Source organism: Oncorhynchus mykiss, chromosome 28, assembly GCF_013265735.2.
Source record: "Oncorhynchus mykiss isolate Arlee chromosome 28, USDA_OmykA_1.1, whole genome shotgun sequence".
Classification (NCBI taxonomy): Eukaryota; Metazoa; Chordata; class Actinopteri; order Salmoniformes; family Salmonidae; genus Oncorhynchus; species Oncorhynchus mykiss.
Genome location: NC_048592.1, coordinates 40,451,868 through 40,468,492, shown reverse-complemented (window position 1 = coordinate 40,468,492; position 16,625 = coordinate 40,451,868). Strand labels below are relative to the sequence as shown.

At 48.5% G+C, this 16,625-nt stretch overlaps 1 protein-coding gene across 2 annotated transcripts in view; it reads left to right on the top strand.

Moving 5' to 3' along the window:
* LOC110508251 (guanine nucleotide-binding protein G(olf) subunit alpha) overlaps positions 1-16,177 on the top strand; it is a 135,617-nt gene extending 119,440 nt beyond the window's left edge. For both annotated transcript variants that reach the window (XM_036966055.1, XM_036966056.1), the window contains exons 8-11: positions 13,135-13,255; positions 15,070-15,200; positions 15,466-15,533; positions 15,755-16,177. In XM_036966055.1, the coding sequence (XP_036821950.1) occupies positions 13,135-13,255; positions 15,070-15,200; positions 15,466-15,533; positions 15,755-15,901 (467 nt within the window). In that variant the 3' untranslated portion in view covers positions 15,902-16,177. The remainder of the gene's footprint in view (positions 1-13,134; positions 13,256-15,069; positions 15,201-15,465; positions 15,534-15,754) is intronic.
* Positions 16,178-16,625: the final 448 nt, after the last annotated feature.

Sequence of the window (16,625 nt, the reverse complement as noted above, 5' to 3'; positions counted from 1 at the left end):
ATCATCATCTAAACGTTCTCCTCCTCTCCTCTCGTCCTCTGTCTAGATGTGACTGCCATCATAATCTAAACTTTCTCCTCCTCTCCTCTTGTCCTCTGTCTAGATGTGACTGCTATCATCATCTAAACGTTCTCCTCCTCTCCTCTCGTCCTCTGTCTAGATGTGACTGCTATCATCATCTAAACGTTCTCCTCCTCTCCTCTTGTCCTCTGTCTAGATGTGACTGCTATCATCATCTAAACGTTCTCCTCCTCTCCTCTTGTCCTCTGTCTAGATGTGACTGCTATCATCATCTAAACTTTCTCCTCCTCTCCTCTCGTCCTCTGTCTAGATGTGACTGCTATCATCATCTAAACGTTCTCCTCCTCTCCTCCTCTCCTCTCCTGTAGATGTGACTGCCATCATCATCTAAACGTTCTCCTCCTCTCCTCCTCTCCTCTCCTGTAGATGTGACTGCTATCATAATCTAAACGTTCTCCTCCTCTCCTCCTCTCCTCTCCTGTAGATGTGACTGCTATCATCATCTAAACGTTCTCCTCCTCTCCTCCTCTCCTCTCCTGTAGATGTGACTGCTATCATCATCTAAACGTTCTCCTCCTCTCCTCCTCTCCTCTCCTGTAGATGTGACTGCCATCATCATCTAAACGTTCTCCTCCTCTCCTCCTCTCCTCTCCTGTAGATGTGACTGCTATCATCATCTAAACGTTCTCCTCCTCTCCTCCTCTCCTCTCCTGTAGATGTGACTGCCATCATCATCTAAACGTTCTCCTCCTCTCCTCCTCTCCTCTCCTGTAGATGTGACTGCTATCATCATCTAAACGTTCTCCTCCTCTCCTCCTCTCCTCTCCTGTAGATGTGACTGCCATCATCATCTAAACGTTCTCCTCCTCTCCTCCTCTCCTCTCCTGTAGATGTGACTGCCATCATCATCTAAACGTTCTCCTCCTCTCCTCCTCTCCTCTCCTGTAGATGTGACTGCCATCATCATCTAAACGTTCTCCTCCTCTCCTCCTCTCCTCTCCTGTAGATGTGACTGCCATCATCATCTAAACGTTCTCCTCCTCTCCTCCTCTCCTCTCCTGTAGATGTGACTGCCATCATCATCTAAACGTTCTCCTCCTCTTATCTCCTCCTCTCCTCTCCTGTAGATGTGACTGCCATCATCATCTAAACGTTCTCCTCCTCTCCTCCTCTCCTCTCCTGTAGATGTGACTGCCATCATCATCTAAACGTTCTCCTCCTCTCCTCCTCTCCTCTCCTGTAGATGTGACTGCCATCATCATCTAAACGTTCTCCTCCTCTCCTCCTCTCCTCTCCTGTAGATGTGACTGCCATCATCATCTAAACGTTCTCCTCCTCTTATCTCCTCCTCTCCTCTCCTGTAGATGTGACTGCCATCATCATCTAAACGTTCTCCTCCTCTCCTCCTCTCCTCTCCTGTAGATGTGACTGCCATCATCATCTAAACGTTCTCCTCCTCTCCTCCTCTCCTCTCCTGTAGATGTGACTGCCATCATCATCTAAACGTTCTCCTCCTCTCCTCCTCTCCTCTCCTGTAGATGTGACTGCCATCATCATCTAAACGTTCTCCTCCTCTCCTCCTCTCCTCTCCTGTAGATGTGACTGCCATCATCATCTAAACGTTCTCCTCCTCTTATCTCCTCCTCTCCTCTCCTGTAGATGTGACTGCCATCATCATCTAAACGTTCTCCTCCTCTCCTCCTCTCCTCTCCTGTAGATGTGACTGCCATCATCATCTAAACGTTCTCCTCCTCTTATCTCCTCCTCTCCTCTCCTGTAGATGTGACTGCCATCATCATCTAAACGTTCTCCTCCTCTCCTCCTCTCCTCTCCTCTGTGTAGATGTGACTGCCATCATCATCTAAACGTTCTCCTCCTCTCCTCCTCTCCTCTCCTGTAGATGTGACTGCCATCATCATCTAAACGTTCTCCTCCTCTCCTCCTCTCCTCTCCTGTAGATGTGACTGCCATCATCATCTAAACGTTCTCCTCCTCTCCTCCTCTCCTCTCCTGTAGATGTGACTGCCATCATCATCTAAACGTTCTCCTCCTCTCCTCCTCTCCTCTCCTGTAGATGTGACTGCTATCATCATCTAAACGTTCTCCTCCTCTCCTCCTCTCCTCTCCTGTAGATGTGACTGCCATCATCATCTAAACGTTCTCCTCCTCTCCTCCTCTCCTCTCCTGTAGATGTGACTGCCATCATCATCTAAACGTTCTCCTCCTCTCCTCCTCTCCTCTCCTGTAGATGTGACTGCCATCATCTAAACGTTCTCCTCCTCTCCTCCTCTCCTCTCCTGTAGATGTGACTGCCATCATCATCTAAACGTTCTCCTCCTCTCCTCCTCTCCTCTCCTGTAGATGTGACTGCCATCATCATCTAAACGTTCTCCTCCTCTCCTCCTCTCCTCTCCTGTAGATGTGACTGCCATCATCTAAACGTTCTCCTCCTCTCCTCCTCTCCTCTCCTGTAGATGTGACTGCCATCATCATCTAAACGTTCTCCTCCTCTCCTCTTGTCCTCTGTCTAGATGTGACTGCTATCATCATCTAAACGTTCTCCTCCTCTCCTCCTCTCCTCTCCTGTAGATGTGACTGCCATCATCAGCTAAACGTTCTCCTCCTCTCCTCCTCTCCTCTCCTGTAGATGTGACTGCCATCATCATCTAAACGTTCTCCTCCTCTCCTCCTCTCCTCTCCTGTAGATGTGACTGCCATCATCATCTAAACGTTCTCCTCCTCTCCTCCTCTCCTCTCCTGTAGATGTGACTGCCATCATCATCTAAACGTTCTCCTCCTCTCCTCCTCTCCTCTCCTGTAGATGTGACTGCCATCATCATCTAAACGTTCTCCTCCTCTCCTCCTCTCCTCTCCTGTAGATGTGACTGCCATCATCATCTAAACGTTCTCCTCCTCTCCTCCTCTCCTCTCCTGTAGATGTGACTGCCATCATCATCTAAACGTTCTCCTCCTCTCCTCCTCTCCTCTCCTGTAGATGTGACTGCCATCATCATCTAAACGTTCTCCTCCTCTCCTCCTCTCCTCTCCTGTAGATGTGACTGCCATCATCATCTAAACGTTCTCCTCCTCTCCTCCTCTCCTCTCCTGTAGATGTGACTGCTATCATCATCTAAACGTTCTCCTCCTCTCCTCCTCTCCTCTCCTGTAGATGTGACTGCCATCATCATCTAAACGTTCTCCTCCTCTCCTCCTCTCCTCTCCTGTAGATGTGACTGCCATCATCATCTAAACGTTCTCCTCCTCTCCTCCTCTCCTCTCCTGTAGATGTGACTGCCATCATCATCTAAACGTTCTCCTCCTCTCCTCCTCTCCTCTCCTGTAGATGTGACTGCCATCATCATCTAAACGTTCTCCTCCTCTCCTCCTCTCCTCTCCTGTAGATGTGACTGCCATCATCATCTAAACGTTCTCCTCCTCTCCTCCTCTCCTCTCCTGTAGATGTGACTGCCATCATCATCTAAACGTTCTCCTCCTCTCCTCCTCTCCTCTCCTGTAGATGTGACTGCTATCATCATCTAAACGTTCTCCTCCTCTCCTCCTCTCCTCTCCTGTAGATGTGACTGCCATCATCATCTAAACGTTCTCCTCCTCTCCTCTTGTCCTCTGTCTAGATGTGACTGCTATCATCATCTAAACGTTCTCCTCCTCTCCTCTCCTGTAGATGTGACTGCTATCATCATCTAAACGTTCTCCTCCTCTCCTCCTCTCCTCTCCTGTAGATGTGACTGCCATCATCATCTAAACGTTCTCCTCCTCTCCTCCTCTCCTCTCCTGTAGATGTGACTGCCATCATCATCTAAACGTTCTCCTCCTCTCCTCCTCTCCTCTCCTGTAGATGTGACTGCCATCATCATCTAAACGTTCTCCTCCTCTCCTCCTCTCCTCTCCTGTAGATGTGACTGCCATCATCATCTAAACGTTCTCCTCCTCTCCTCCTCTCCTCTCCTGTAGATGTGACTGCCATCATCATCTAAACGTTCTCCTCCTCTCCTCCTCTCCTCTCCTGTAGATGTGACTGCCATCATCATCTAAACGTTCTCCTCCTCTCCTCCTCTCCTCTCCTGTAGATGTGACTGCCATCATCATCTAAACGTTCTCCTCCTCTCCTCCTCTCCTCTCCTGTAGATGTGACTGCTATCATCATCTAAACGTTCTCCTCCTCTCCTCCTCTCCTCTCCTGTAGATGTGACTGCCATCATCATCTAAACGTTCTCCTCCTCTCCTCTTGTCCTCTGTCTAGATGTGACTGCTATCATCATCTAAACGTTCTCCTCCTCTCCTCTCCTGTAGATGTGACTGCTATCATCATCTAAACGTTCTCCTCCTCTCCTCCTCTCCTCTCCTGTAGATGTGACTGCCATCATCATCTAAACGTTCTCCTCCTCTCCTCCTCTCCTCTCCTGTAGATGTGACTGCCATCATCATCTAAACGTTCTCCTCCTCTCCTCCTCTCCTCTCCTGTAGATGTGACTGCCATCATCATCTAAACGTTCTCCTCCTCTCCTCCTCTCCTCCTCTCCTCTCCTGTAGATGTGACTGCCATCATCATCTAAACGTTCTCCTCCTCTCCTCCTCTCCTCTCCTGTAGATGTGACTGCTATCATCATCTAAACGTTCTCCTCCTCTCCTCCTCTCCTCTCCTGTAGATGTGACTGCCATCATCATCTAAACGTTCTCCTCCTCTCCTCTCGTCCTCTGTCTAGATGTGACTGCTATCATCATCTAAACGTTCTCCTCCTCTCCTCCTCTCGTCTCCTGTAGATGTGACTGCCATCATCATCTAAACGTTCTCCTCCTCTCCTCCTCTCCTCTCCTGTAGATGTGACTGCCATCATCATCTAAACGTTCTCCTCCTCTCCTCCTCTCCTCTCCTGTAGATGTGACTGCCATCATCATCTAAACGTTCTCCTCCTCTCCTCCTCTCCTCTCCTGTAGATGTGACTGCCATCATCATCTAAACGTTCTCCTCCTCTCCTCCTCTCCTCTCCTGTAGATGTGACTGCCATCATCTAAACGTTCTCCTCCTCTCCTCCTCTCCTCTCCTGTAGATGTGACTGCCATCATCATCTAAACGTTCTCCTCCTCTCCTCTTGTCCTCTGTCTAGATGTGACTGCTATCATCATCTAAACGTTCTCCTCCTCTCCTCCTCTCCTCTCCTGTAGATGTGACTGCCATCATCATCTAAACGTTCTCCTCCTCTCCTCCTCTCCTCTCCTGTAGATGTGACTGCCATCATCATCTAAACGTTCTCCTCCTCTCCTCCTCTCCTCTCCTGTAGATGTGACTGCCATCATCATCTAAACATTCTCCTCCTCTCCTCCTCTCCTCTCCTGTAGATGTGACTGCCATCATCATCTAAACGTTCTCCTCCTCTCCTCCTCTCCTCTCCTGTAGATGTGACTGCCATCATCATCTAAACGTTCTCCTCCTCTCCTCCTCTCCTCTCCTGTAGATGTGACTGCCATCATCATCTAAACGTTCTCCTCCTCTCCTCCTCTCCTCTCCTGTAGATGTGACTGCTATCATCATCTAAACGTTCTCCTCCTCTCCTCCTCTCCTCTCCTGTAGATGTGACTGCCATCATCATCTAAACGTTCTCCTCCTCTCCTCCTCTCCTCTCCTGTAGATGTGACTGCCATCATCATCTAAACGTTCTCCTCCTCTCCTCCTCTCCTCTCCTGTAGATGTGACTGCCATCATCATCTAAACGTTCTCCTCCTCTCCTCCTCTCCTCTCCTGTAGATGTGACTGCCATCATCATCTAAACGTTCTCCTCCTCTCCTCCTCTCCTCTCCTGTAGATGTGACTGCCATCATCATCTAAACGTTCTCCTCCTCTCCTCCTCTCCTCTCCTGTAGATGTGACTGCCATCATCATCTAAACGTTCTCCTCCTCTCCTCCTCTCCTCTCCTGTAGATGTGACTGCCATCATCATCTAAACGTTCTCCTCCTCTCCTCCTCTCCTCTCCTGTAGATGTGACTGCTATCATCATCTAAACGTTCTCCTCCTCTCCTCCTCTCCTCTCCTGTAGATGTGACTGCTATCATCATCTAAACGTTCTCCTCCTCTCCTCTCCTGTAGATGTGACTGCTATCATCATCTAAACGTTCTCCTCCTCTCCTCCTCTCCTCTCCTGTAGATGTGACTGCCATCATCATCTAAACGTTCTCCTCCTCTCCTTCTCTCCTCTCCTGTAGATGTGACTGCCATCATCATCTAAACGTTCTCCTCCTCTCCTCCTCTCCTCTCCTGTAGATGTGACTGCCATCATCATCTAAACGTTCTCCTCCTCTCCTCCTCTCCTCTCCTGTAGATGTGACTGCCATCATCATCTAAACGTTCTCCTCCTCTCCTCCTCTCCTCTCCTGTAGATGTGACTGCTATCATCATCTAAACGTTCTCCTCCTCTCCTCCTCTCCTCTCCTGTAGATGTGACTGCTATCATCATCTAAACGTTCTCCTCCTCTCCTCTCCTGTAGATGTGACTGCTATCATCATCTAAACGTTCTCCTCCTCTCCTCCTCTCCTCTCCTGTAGATGTGACTGCCATCATCATCTAAACGTTCTCCTCCTCTCCTCCTCTCCTCTCCTGTAGATGTGACTGCCATCATCATCTAAACGTTCTCCTCCTCTCCTCCTCTCCTCTCCTGTAGATGTGACTGCTATCATCATCTAAACGTTCTCCTCCTCTCCTCCTCTCCTCTCCTGTAGATGTGACTGCCATCATCATCTAAACGTTCTCCTCCTCTCCTCTTGTCCTCTGTCTAGATGTGACTGCTATCATCATCTAAACGTTCTCCTCCTCTCCTCTCCTGTAGATGTGACTGCTATCATCATCTAAACGTTCTCCTCCTCTCCTCCTCTCCTCTCCTGTAGATGTGACTGCCATCATCATCTAAACGTTCTCCTCCTCTCCTCCTCTCCTCTCCTGTAGATGTGACTGCCATCATCATCTAAACGTTCTCCTCCTCTCCTCCTCTCCTCTCCTGTAGATGTGACTGCCATCATCATCTAAACGTTCTCCTCCTCTCCTCCTCTCCTCCTCTCCTCTCCTGTAGATGTGACTGCCATCATCATCTAAACGTTCTCCTCCTCTCCTCCTCTCCTCTCCTGTAGATGTGACTGCTATCATCATCTAAACGTTCTCCTCCTCTCTTCCTCTCCTCTCCTGTAGATGTGACTGCCATCATCATCTAAACGTTCTCCTCCTCTCCTCTCGTCCTCTGTCTAGATGTGACTGCTATCATCATCTAAACGTTCTCCTCCTCTCCTCCTCTCCTCTCCTGTAGATGTGACTGCCATCATCATCTAAACGTTCTCCTCCTCTCCTCCTCTCCTCTCCTGTAGATGTGACTGCCATCATCATCTAAACGTTCTCCTCCTCTCCTCCTCTCCTCTCCTGTAGATGTGACTGCCATCATCATCTAAACGTTCTCCTCCTCTCCTCTCCTGTAGATGTGACTGCCATCATCATCTAAACGTTCTCCTCCTCTCCTCCTCTCCTCTCCTGTAGATGTGACTGCCATCATCTAAACGTTCTCCTCCTCTCCTCCTCTCCTCTCCTGTAGATGTGACTGCCATCATCATCTAAACGTTCTCCTCCTCTCCTCTTGTCCTCTGTCTAGATGTGACTGCTATCATCATCTAAACGTTCTCCTCCTCTCCTCCTCTCCTCTCCTGTAGATGTGACTGCCATCATCATCTAAACGTTCTCCTCCTCTCCTCCTCTCCTCTCCTGTAGATGTGACTGCCATCATCATCTAAACGTTCTCCTCCTCTCCTCCTCTCCTCTCCTGTAGATGTGACTGCCATCATCATCTAAACGTTCTCCTCCTCTCCTCCTCTCCTCTCCTGTAGATGTGACTGCCATCATCATCTAAACGTTCTCCTCCTCTCCTCCTCTCCTCTCCTGTAGATGTGACTGCCATCATCATCTAAACGTTCTCCTCCTCTCCTCCTCTCCTCTCCTGTAGATGTGACTGCCATCATCATCTAAACGTTCTCCTCCTCTCCTCCTCTCCTCTCCTGTAGATGTGACTGCTATCATCATCTAAACGTTCTCCTCCTCTCCTCCTCTCCTCTCCTGTAGATGTGACTGCCATCATCATCTAAACGTTCTCCTCCTCTCCTCCTCTCCTCTCCTGTAGATGTGACTGCCATCATCATCTAAACGTTCTCCTCCTCTCCTCCTCTCCTCTCCTGTAGATGTGACTGCCATCATCATCTAAACGTTCTCCTCCTCTCCTCCTCTCCTCTCCTGTAGATGTGACTGCCATCATCATCTAAACGTTCTCCTCCTCTCCTCCTCTCCTCTCCTGTAGATGTGACTGCCATCATCATCTAAACGTTCTCCTCCTCTCCTCCTCTCCTCTCCTGTAGATGTGACTGCCATCATCATCTAAACGTTCTCCTCCTCTCCTCCTCTCCTCTCCTGTAGATGTGACTGCTATCATCATCTAAACGTTCTCCTCCTCTCCTCCTCTCCTCTCCTGTAGATGTGACTGCTATCATCATCTAAACGTTCTCCTCCTCTCCTCTCCTGTAGATGTGACTGCTATCATCATCTAAACGTTCTCCTCCTCTCCTCCTCTCCTCTCCTGTAGATGTGACTGCCATCATCATCTAAACGTTCTCCTCCTCTCCTTCTCTCCTCTCCTGTAGATGTGACTGCCATCATCATCTAAACGTTCTCCTCCTCTCCTCCTCTCCTCTCCTGTAGATGTGACTGCCATCATCATCTAAACGTTCTCCTCCTCTCCTCCTCTCCTCTCCTGTAGATGTGACTGCCATCATCATCTAAACGTTCTCCTCCTCTCCTCCTCTCCTCTCCTGTAGATGTGACTGCTATCATCATCTAAACGTTCTCCTCCTCTCCTCCTCTCCTCTCCTGTAGATGTGACTGCCATCATCATCTAAACGTTCTCCTCCTCTCCTCTCGTCCTCTGTCTAGATGTGACTGCTATCATCATCTAAACGTTCTCCTCCTCTCCTCCTCTCCTCTCCTGTAGATGTGACTGCCATCATCATCTAAACGTTCTCCTCCTCTCCTCCTCTCCTCTCCTGTAGATGTGACTGCCATCATCATCTAAACGTTCTCCTCCTCTCCTCCTCTCCTCTCCTGTAGATGTGACTGCCATCATCATCTAAATGTTCTCCTCCTCTCCTCCTCTCCTCTCCTGTAGATGTGACTGCCATCATCATCTAAACGTTCTCCTCCTCCCCTCCTCTCCTCTCCTGTAGATGTGACTGCCATCATCATCTAAACGTTCTCCTCCTCTCCTCCTCTCCTCTCCTGTAGATGTGACTGCCATCATCATCTAAACGTTCTCCTCCTCTCCTCCTCTCCTCTCCTGTAGATGTGACTGCCATCATCATCTAAACGTTCTCCTCCTCTCCTCCTCTCCTCTCCTGTAGATGTGACTGCCATCATCATCTAAACGTTCTCCTCCTCTCCTCCTCTCCTCTCCTGTAGATGTGACTGCCATCATCATCTAAACGTTCTCCTCCTCTCCTCCTCTCCTCTCCTGTAGATGTGACTGCCATCATCATCTAAACGTTCTCCTCCTCTCCTCCTCTCCTCTCCTGTAGATGTGACTGCCATCATCATCTAAACGTTCTCCTCCTCTCCTCCTCTCCTCTCCTGTAGATGTGACTGCCATCATCATCTAAACGTTCTCCTCCTCTCCTCCTCTCCTCTCCTGTAGATGTGACTGCTATCATCATCTAAACGTTCTCCTCCTCTCCTCCTCTCCTCTCCTGTAGATGTGACTGCTATCATCATCTAAACGTTCTCCTCCTCTCCTCCTCTCCTCTCCTGTAGATGTGACTGCTATCATCATCTAAACGTTCTCCTCCTCTCCTCCTCTCCTCTCCTGTAGATGTGACTGCCATCATCATCTAAACGTTCTCCTCCTCTCCTCCTCTCCTCTCCTGTAGATGTGACTGCCATCATCATCTAAACGTTCTCCTCCTCTCCTCCTCTCCTCTCCTGTAGATGTGACTGCCATCATCATCTAAACGTTCTCCTCCTCTCCTCCTCTCCTCTCCTGTAGATGTGACTGCCATCATCATCTAAACGTTCTCCTCCTCTCCTCCTCTCCTCTCCTGTAGATGTGACTGCTATCATCATCTAAACGTTCTCCTCCTCTCTTCCTCTCCTCTCCTGTAGATGTGACTGCCATCATCATCTAAACGTTCTCCTCCTCTCCTCCTCTCCTCTCCTGTAGATGTGACTGCCATCATCATCTAAACGTTATCCTCCTCTCCTCGTCCTCTCCTCTCCTGTAGATGTGACTGCCATCATCATCTAAACGTTCTCCTCCTCTCCTCCTCTCCTCTCCTGTAGATGTGACTGCCATCATCATCTAAACGTTCTCCTCCTCTCCTCTCCTGTAGATGTGACTGCCATCATCATCTAAACGTTCTCCTCCTCTCCTCCTCTCCTCTCCTGTAGATGTGACTGCTATCATCATCTAAACGTTCTCCTCCTCTCCTCCTCTCCTCTCCTGTAGATGTGACTGCCATCATCATCTAAACGTTCTCCTCCTCTCCTCCTCTCCTCTCCTGTAGATGTGACTGCCATCATCATCTAAACGTTCTCCTCCTCTCCTCCTCTCCTCTCCTGTAGATGTGACTGCCATCATCATCTAAACGTTCTCCTCCTCTCCTCCTCTCCTCTCCTGTAGATGTGACTGCCATCATCATCTAAACGTTCTCCTCCTCTCCTCCTCTCCTCTCCTGTAGATGTGACTGCCATCATCATCTAAACGTTCTCCTCCTCTCCTCCTCTCCTCTCCTGTAGATGTGACTGCTATCATCATCTAAACGTTCTCCTCCTCTCCTCCTCTCCTCTCCTGTAGATGTGACTGCCATCATCATCTAAACGTTCTCCTCCTCTCCTCCTCTCCTCTCCTGTAGATGTGACTGCCATCATCATCTAAACGTTCTCCTCCTCTCCTCCTCTCCTCTCCTGTAGATGTGACTGCCATCATCATCTAAACGTTCTCCTCCTCTCCTCCTCTCCTCTCCTGTAGATGTGACTGCCATCATCATCTAAACGTTCTCCTCCTCTCCTCTCCTGTAGATGTGACTGCCATCATCATCTAAACGTTCTCCTCCTCTCCTCCTCTCCTCTCCTGTAGATGTGACTGCCATCATCATCTAAACGTTCTCCTCCTCTCCTCCTCTCCTCTCCTGTAGATGTGACTGCCATCATCATCTAAACGTTCTCCTCCTCTCCTCCTCTCCTCTCCTGTAGATGTGACTGCCATCATCATCTAAACGTTCTCCTCCTCTCCTCCTCTCCTCTCCTGTAGATGTGACTGCCATCATCATCTAAACGTTCTCCTCCTCTCCTCCTCTCCTCTCCTGTAGATGTGACTGCCATCATCATCTAAACGTTCTCCTCCTCTCTTCCTCTCCTCTCCTGTAGATGTGACTGCCATCATCATCTAAACGTTCTCCTCTCCTCCTCTCCTCTCCTGTAGATGTGACTGCCATCATCATCTAAACGTTCTCCTCCTCTCCTCGTCCTCTCCTCTCCTGTAGATGTGACTGCCATCATCATCTAAACGTTCTCCTCCTCTCCTCCTCTCCTCTCCTGTAGATGTGACTGCCATCATCATCTAAACGTTCTCCTCCTCTCCTCGTCCTCTCCTCTCCTGTAGATGTGACTGCCATCATCATCTAAACGTTCTCCTCCTCTCCTCCTCTCCTCTCCTGTAGATGTGACTGCCATCATCATCTAAACGTTCTCCTCCTCTCCTCCTCTCCTGTAGATGTGACTGCCATCATCATCTAAACGTTCTCCTCCTCTCCTCCTCTCCTCTCCTGTAGATGTGACTGCCATCATCATCTAAACGTTCTCCTCCTCTCCTCCTCTCCTCTCCTGTAGATGTGACTGCCATCATCATCTAAACGTTCTCCTCCTCTCCTCCTCTCCTCTCCTGTAGATGTGACTGCCATCATCATCTAAACGTTCTCCTCCTCTCCTCCTCTCCTCTCCTGTAGATGTGACTGCCATCATCATCTAAACGTTCTCCTCCTCTCCTCCTCTCCTCTCCTGTAGATGTGACTGCCATCATCATCTAAACGTTCTCCTCCTCTCCTCCTCTCCTCTCCTGTAGATGTGACTGCCATCATCATCTAAACGTTCTCCTCCTCTCCTCCTCTCCTCTCCTGTAGATGTGACTGCCATCATCATCTAAACGTTCTCCTCCTCTCCTCCTCTCCTCTCCTGTAGATGTGACTGCCATCATCATCTAAACGTTCTCCTCCTCTCCTCCTCTCCTCTCCTGTAGATGTGACTGCCATCATCATCTAAACGTTCTCCTCCTCTCCTCCTCTCCTCTCCTGTAGATGTGACTGCCATCATCATCTAAACGTTCTCCTCCTCTCCTCTCCTGTAGATGTGACTGCCATCATCATCTAAACGTTCTCCTCCTCTCCTCTCCTGTAGATGTGACTGCCATCATCATCTAAACGTTCTCCTCCTCTCCTCCTCTCCTCTCCTGTAGATGTGACTGCCATCATCATCTAAACGTTCTCCTCCTCTCCTCCTCTCCTCTCCTGTAGATGTGACTGCCATCATCATCTAAACGTTCTCCTCCTCTCCTCTCCTCCTCTCCTGTAGATGTGACTGCCATCATCATCTAAACGTTCTCCTCCTCTCCTCCTCTCCTCTCCTGTAGATGTGACTGCCATCATCATCTAAACGTTCTCCTCCTCTCCTCCTCTCCTCTCCTGTAGATGTGACTGCCATCATCATCTAAACGTTCTCCTCCTCTCCTCTCCTCCTCTCCTGTAGATGTGACTGCCATCATCATCTAAACGTTCTCCTCCTCTCCTCCTCTCCTGTAGATGTGACTGCCATCATCATCTAAACGTTCTCCTCCTCTCCTCCTCTCCTCTCCTGTAGATGTGACTGCCATCATCATCTAAACGTTCTCCTCCTCTCCTCCTCTCCTCTCCTGTAGATGTGACTGCCATCATCATCTAAACGTTCTCCTCCTCTCCTCCTCTCCTCTCCTGTAGATGTGACTGCCATCATCATCTAAACGTTCTCCTCCTCTCCTCCTCTCCTCTCCTGTAGATGTGACTGCCATCATCTTTGTGGTTGCCAGCAGCAGCTACAACATGGTCATACGAGAGGACAACAACACCAACAGGCTACGGGAAGCTCTGGATCTCTTCCGCAGTATCTGGAATAACAGGTCTGTGTAGAACCATACAGGTCTGTGTAGAACCATACAGGTCTGTGTAGAACCATACAGGTCTGTGTAGAACCATACAGGTCTGTGTAGACCCATACAGGTCTGTGTAGAACCATACAGGTCTGTGTAGAACCATACAGGTCTGTGTAGAACCATACAGGTCTGTGTAGACCCATACAGGTCTGTGTAGACCCATACAGGTCTGTGTAGACCCATACAGGTCTGTGTAGACCCATACAGGTCTGTGTAGACCCATACAGGTCTGTGTAGACCCATACAGGTCTGTGTAGAACCATACAGGTCTGTGTAGAACCATACAGGTCTGTGTAGAACCATACAGGTCTGTGTAGAACCATACAGGTCTGTGTAGAACCATACAGGTCTGTGTAGAACCATACAGGTCTGTGTAGACCCATACAGGTCTGTGTAGACCCATACAGGTCTGTGTAGACCCATACAGGTCTGTGTAGACCCATACAGGTCTGTGTAGACCCATACAGGTCTGTGTAGACCCATACAGGTCTGTGTAGACCCATACAGGTCTGTGTAGAACCATACAGGTCTGTGTAGAACCATACAGGTCTGTGTAGAACCATACAGGTCTGTGTAGACCCATACAGGTCTGTGTAGACCCATACAGGTCTGTGTAGACCCATACAGGTCTGTGTAGACCCATACAGGTCTGTGTAGACCCATACAGGTCTGTTATATGTCGTAGAACAACAATCACTAGAGAGAAACATCCCCATTTAAACCACCATTTTGTGATGGGGTGGATTCGGACCAGCGGGCATATGAAGTGTAGAAGGAGGAAGTTCTGGACTCGTTATGGAATACGAGAATTCCCCCTTTCTGATTTAACAGACCAAAACTTCAACCATGCAGAATCATTTAGAATCCACAGAATAACGGAAAAGTTACTAGAACCAGTTTCAACTGTTCTGCCTGCGGCTATGGAACCCTGAGCTGTTCACCGGACGTGCTACCTGTCCCAGACCTGCTACCTGTCCCAGACCTGCTACCTGTCCCAGACCTGTTTTCAACTCTCTAGAGACAGCAGGAGCGGTAGAGATACTCTGAATGACCGGCTATGAAAAGCCAACTGACATTTACTCCTGAGGTGCTGACCTGTTGCACCCTCGACAACTACTGTGATTATTATTATTTGACCATGCTGGTCATTTATGAACATTTGAACATCTTGGCCATGTTCTGTTATAATCTCCACCCGGCACAGCCTAGATCTCCTCAACTTTGTCCGGGACCTGTTTGGAGAGCTCCTTGGTCTTCATGTTACCGACTCTGGGGCCTTTCAGAACAGGTGTATATATATATACTGAGATCATGTGACACTTAGATGGCACACAGTTGGACTTTATTTAATTAATTATGTGTCTCCTGAAGGTAATTGGTTGCACCAGATCTTATGTAGAGGCTTCATAGCAAAGGGGGGTGAAAACACACTCACCACTTCTCCGGTAATCTATTTTTTTTAAACAATTATTATTTTTTTTTTACATTTCACTTCACCAATTTGAACTATCTTTGTGTCATTTTTACATGAAATCCATTTAAATGTAAATTACAGGTTGTAATGCAACAGAATTGATCAACTGCCATGGGGGTGGGGGGGGGGTGAACACTTCTAGAAATAATACATGCCGTTTATCAGACACTTTCATCCAAGGGGACTTAGTTATACATGCGTTTAGTCACGTACGGATGGTTCCGGGGAATTGAACCCACTCTCCTGGTATTGTATGGGCTCAACCATACTGTACCATTCTAATGCTGATTTGTGTGTTTATTTCCAGGTGGTTACGCACCATCTCGGTCATATTGTTTCTGAACAAGCAGGACATGTTGGCCGAGAAAGTATTAGCTGGGAAATCCAAAATCGAAGACTACTTTCCGGAATATTCTCGCTACACCATACCCAACGAAGGTAGGTAGCTCCACCACATCACGTTAACCCACACCATTCCACACCACTCTGTCTCTGTTTTACAGCAACTCTGTCTCTGTTTTACAATAACTCTGTCTCTGTTTTACAGCAACGCTGTCTCTGTTTTACAATAACAGTTTCTGTCTGTCTCTGTTTTACAGCAACGCTGTCTCTGTTTTACAATAACAGTTTCTGTCTGTCTCTGTTTTACAGCAACTCTGTCTCTGTTTTACAATAACAGTTTCTGTCTGTCTCTGTTCTACAGCGACTCCTGAACCTGGTGAAGACCCAAAAGTAACAAGAGCTAAGTTCTTCATCCGAGACGAGTTCCTGGTAACTATTCAATATTACTATTGAAATGTCTGTTTAAAGCTACCGTCTGGGATTTGAATAACCACAAAATGGCTACCAGTTTTGTTCAAACTGTCCTAACATTGATGTAACAATACACAGACTGTAGCTTTAAAATCCACTTTTAATAGCTGTTTTTTTTTACGCTTGACTCTTGTGGATAACCCTACCCTAATCTAACCTGATCTTCCTCCCTGCCTCAGAGGATCAGCACAGCCAGTGGAGATGGCAGACACTACTGCTACCCCCACTTCACCTGTGCCGTGGACACGGAGAACATCAGGAGAGTCTTCAACGACTGTCGCGATATCATTCAGAGGATGCATCTGAGGCAGTACGAACTCTTGTGATGGGATGGACAGACACACACACACACACACACACACACACACAGTACAGACGCAAACACACACACACACAGCTCCATCAAGCCTTCTGGGATTTTATTCAACCATTCTGCATCCTCAACCCAAAAAACCAACCCGACCCTGCCCCCCCCCCCCGCCCCTCTATGAAGTACTACTGAAGTCTGTCATCCTATTTTTCCTCTTTTTGACAAACGTGTCCTTTTGTTGGAGACTGTTTCATCCCTCCTTTTCACTGATAGGAAGGAAGGAAGGAAGGAAGGAAGGAAAACAAAATGTTTTGGGTGTTTTTATTTTTCTCTCTTGAATGCCTTGATTAGATTTGTAACATTCCTCTAAGCCTGAGGCTGACTCCTCCTCCTTCTGACTCCTCCTCCTTCTCACATTCTGTTCTGCCATTGGACTGGACTGAACTGGGCTGGAACTGGACTAGACCGGACTGGACTAGACTGGGTAGCTGGGCAGGTGGTGATGTTTGGATGTGAGAAGAGGACCCCCCCCCCCCCCCCAGCAAGACCTCAGTTTAGAGGCAGTGTCGGTGTGTCTGTTTGAGAAGAGACCCCCTACAAGACCTCAGTTTAGAGGCAGTGTCTGTGTGTCTGTTTGAGAAGAGACCCCCTACAAGACCTCAGTTTAGAGGCAGTGTCGGTGTGTCTGTTTGAGAAGAGACCCCCTACAAGACCTCAGTTTAGAGGCAGTGTCGGTGTGT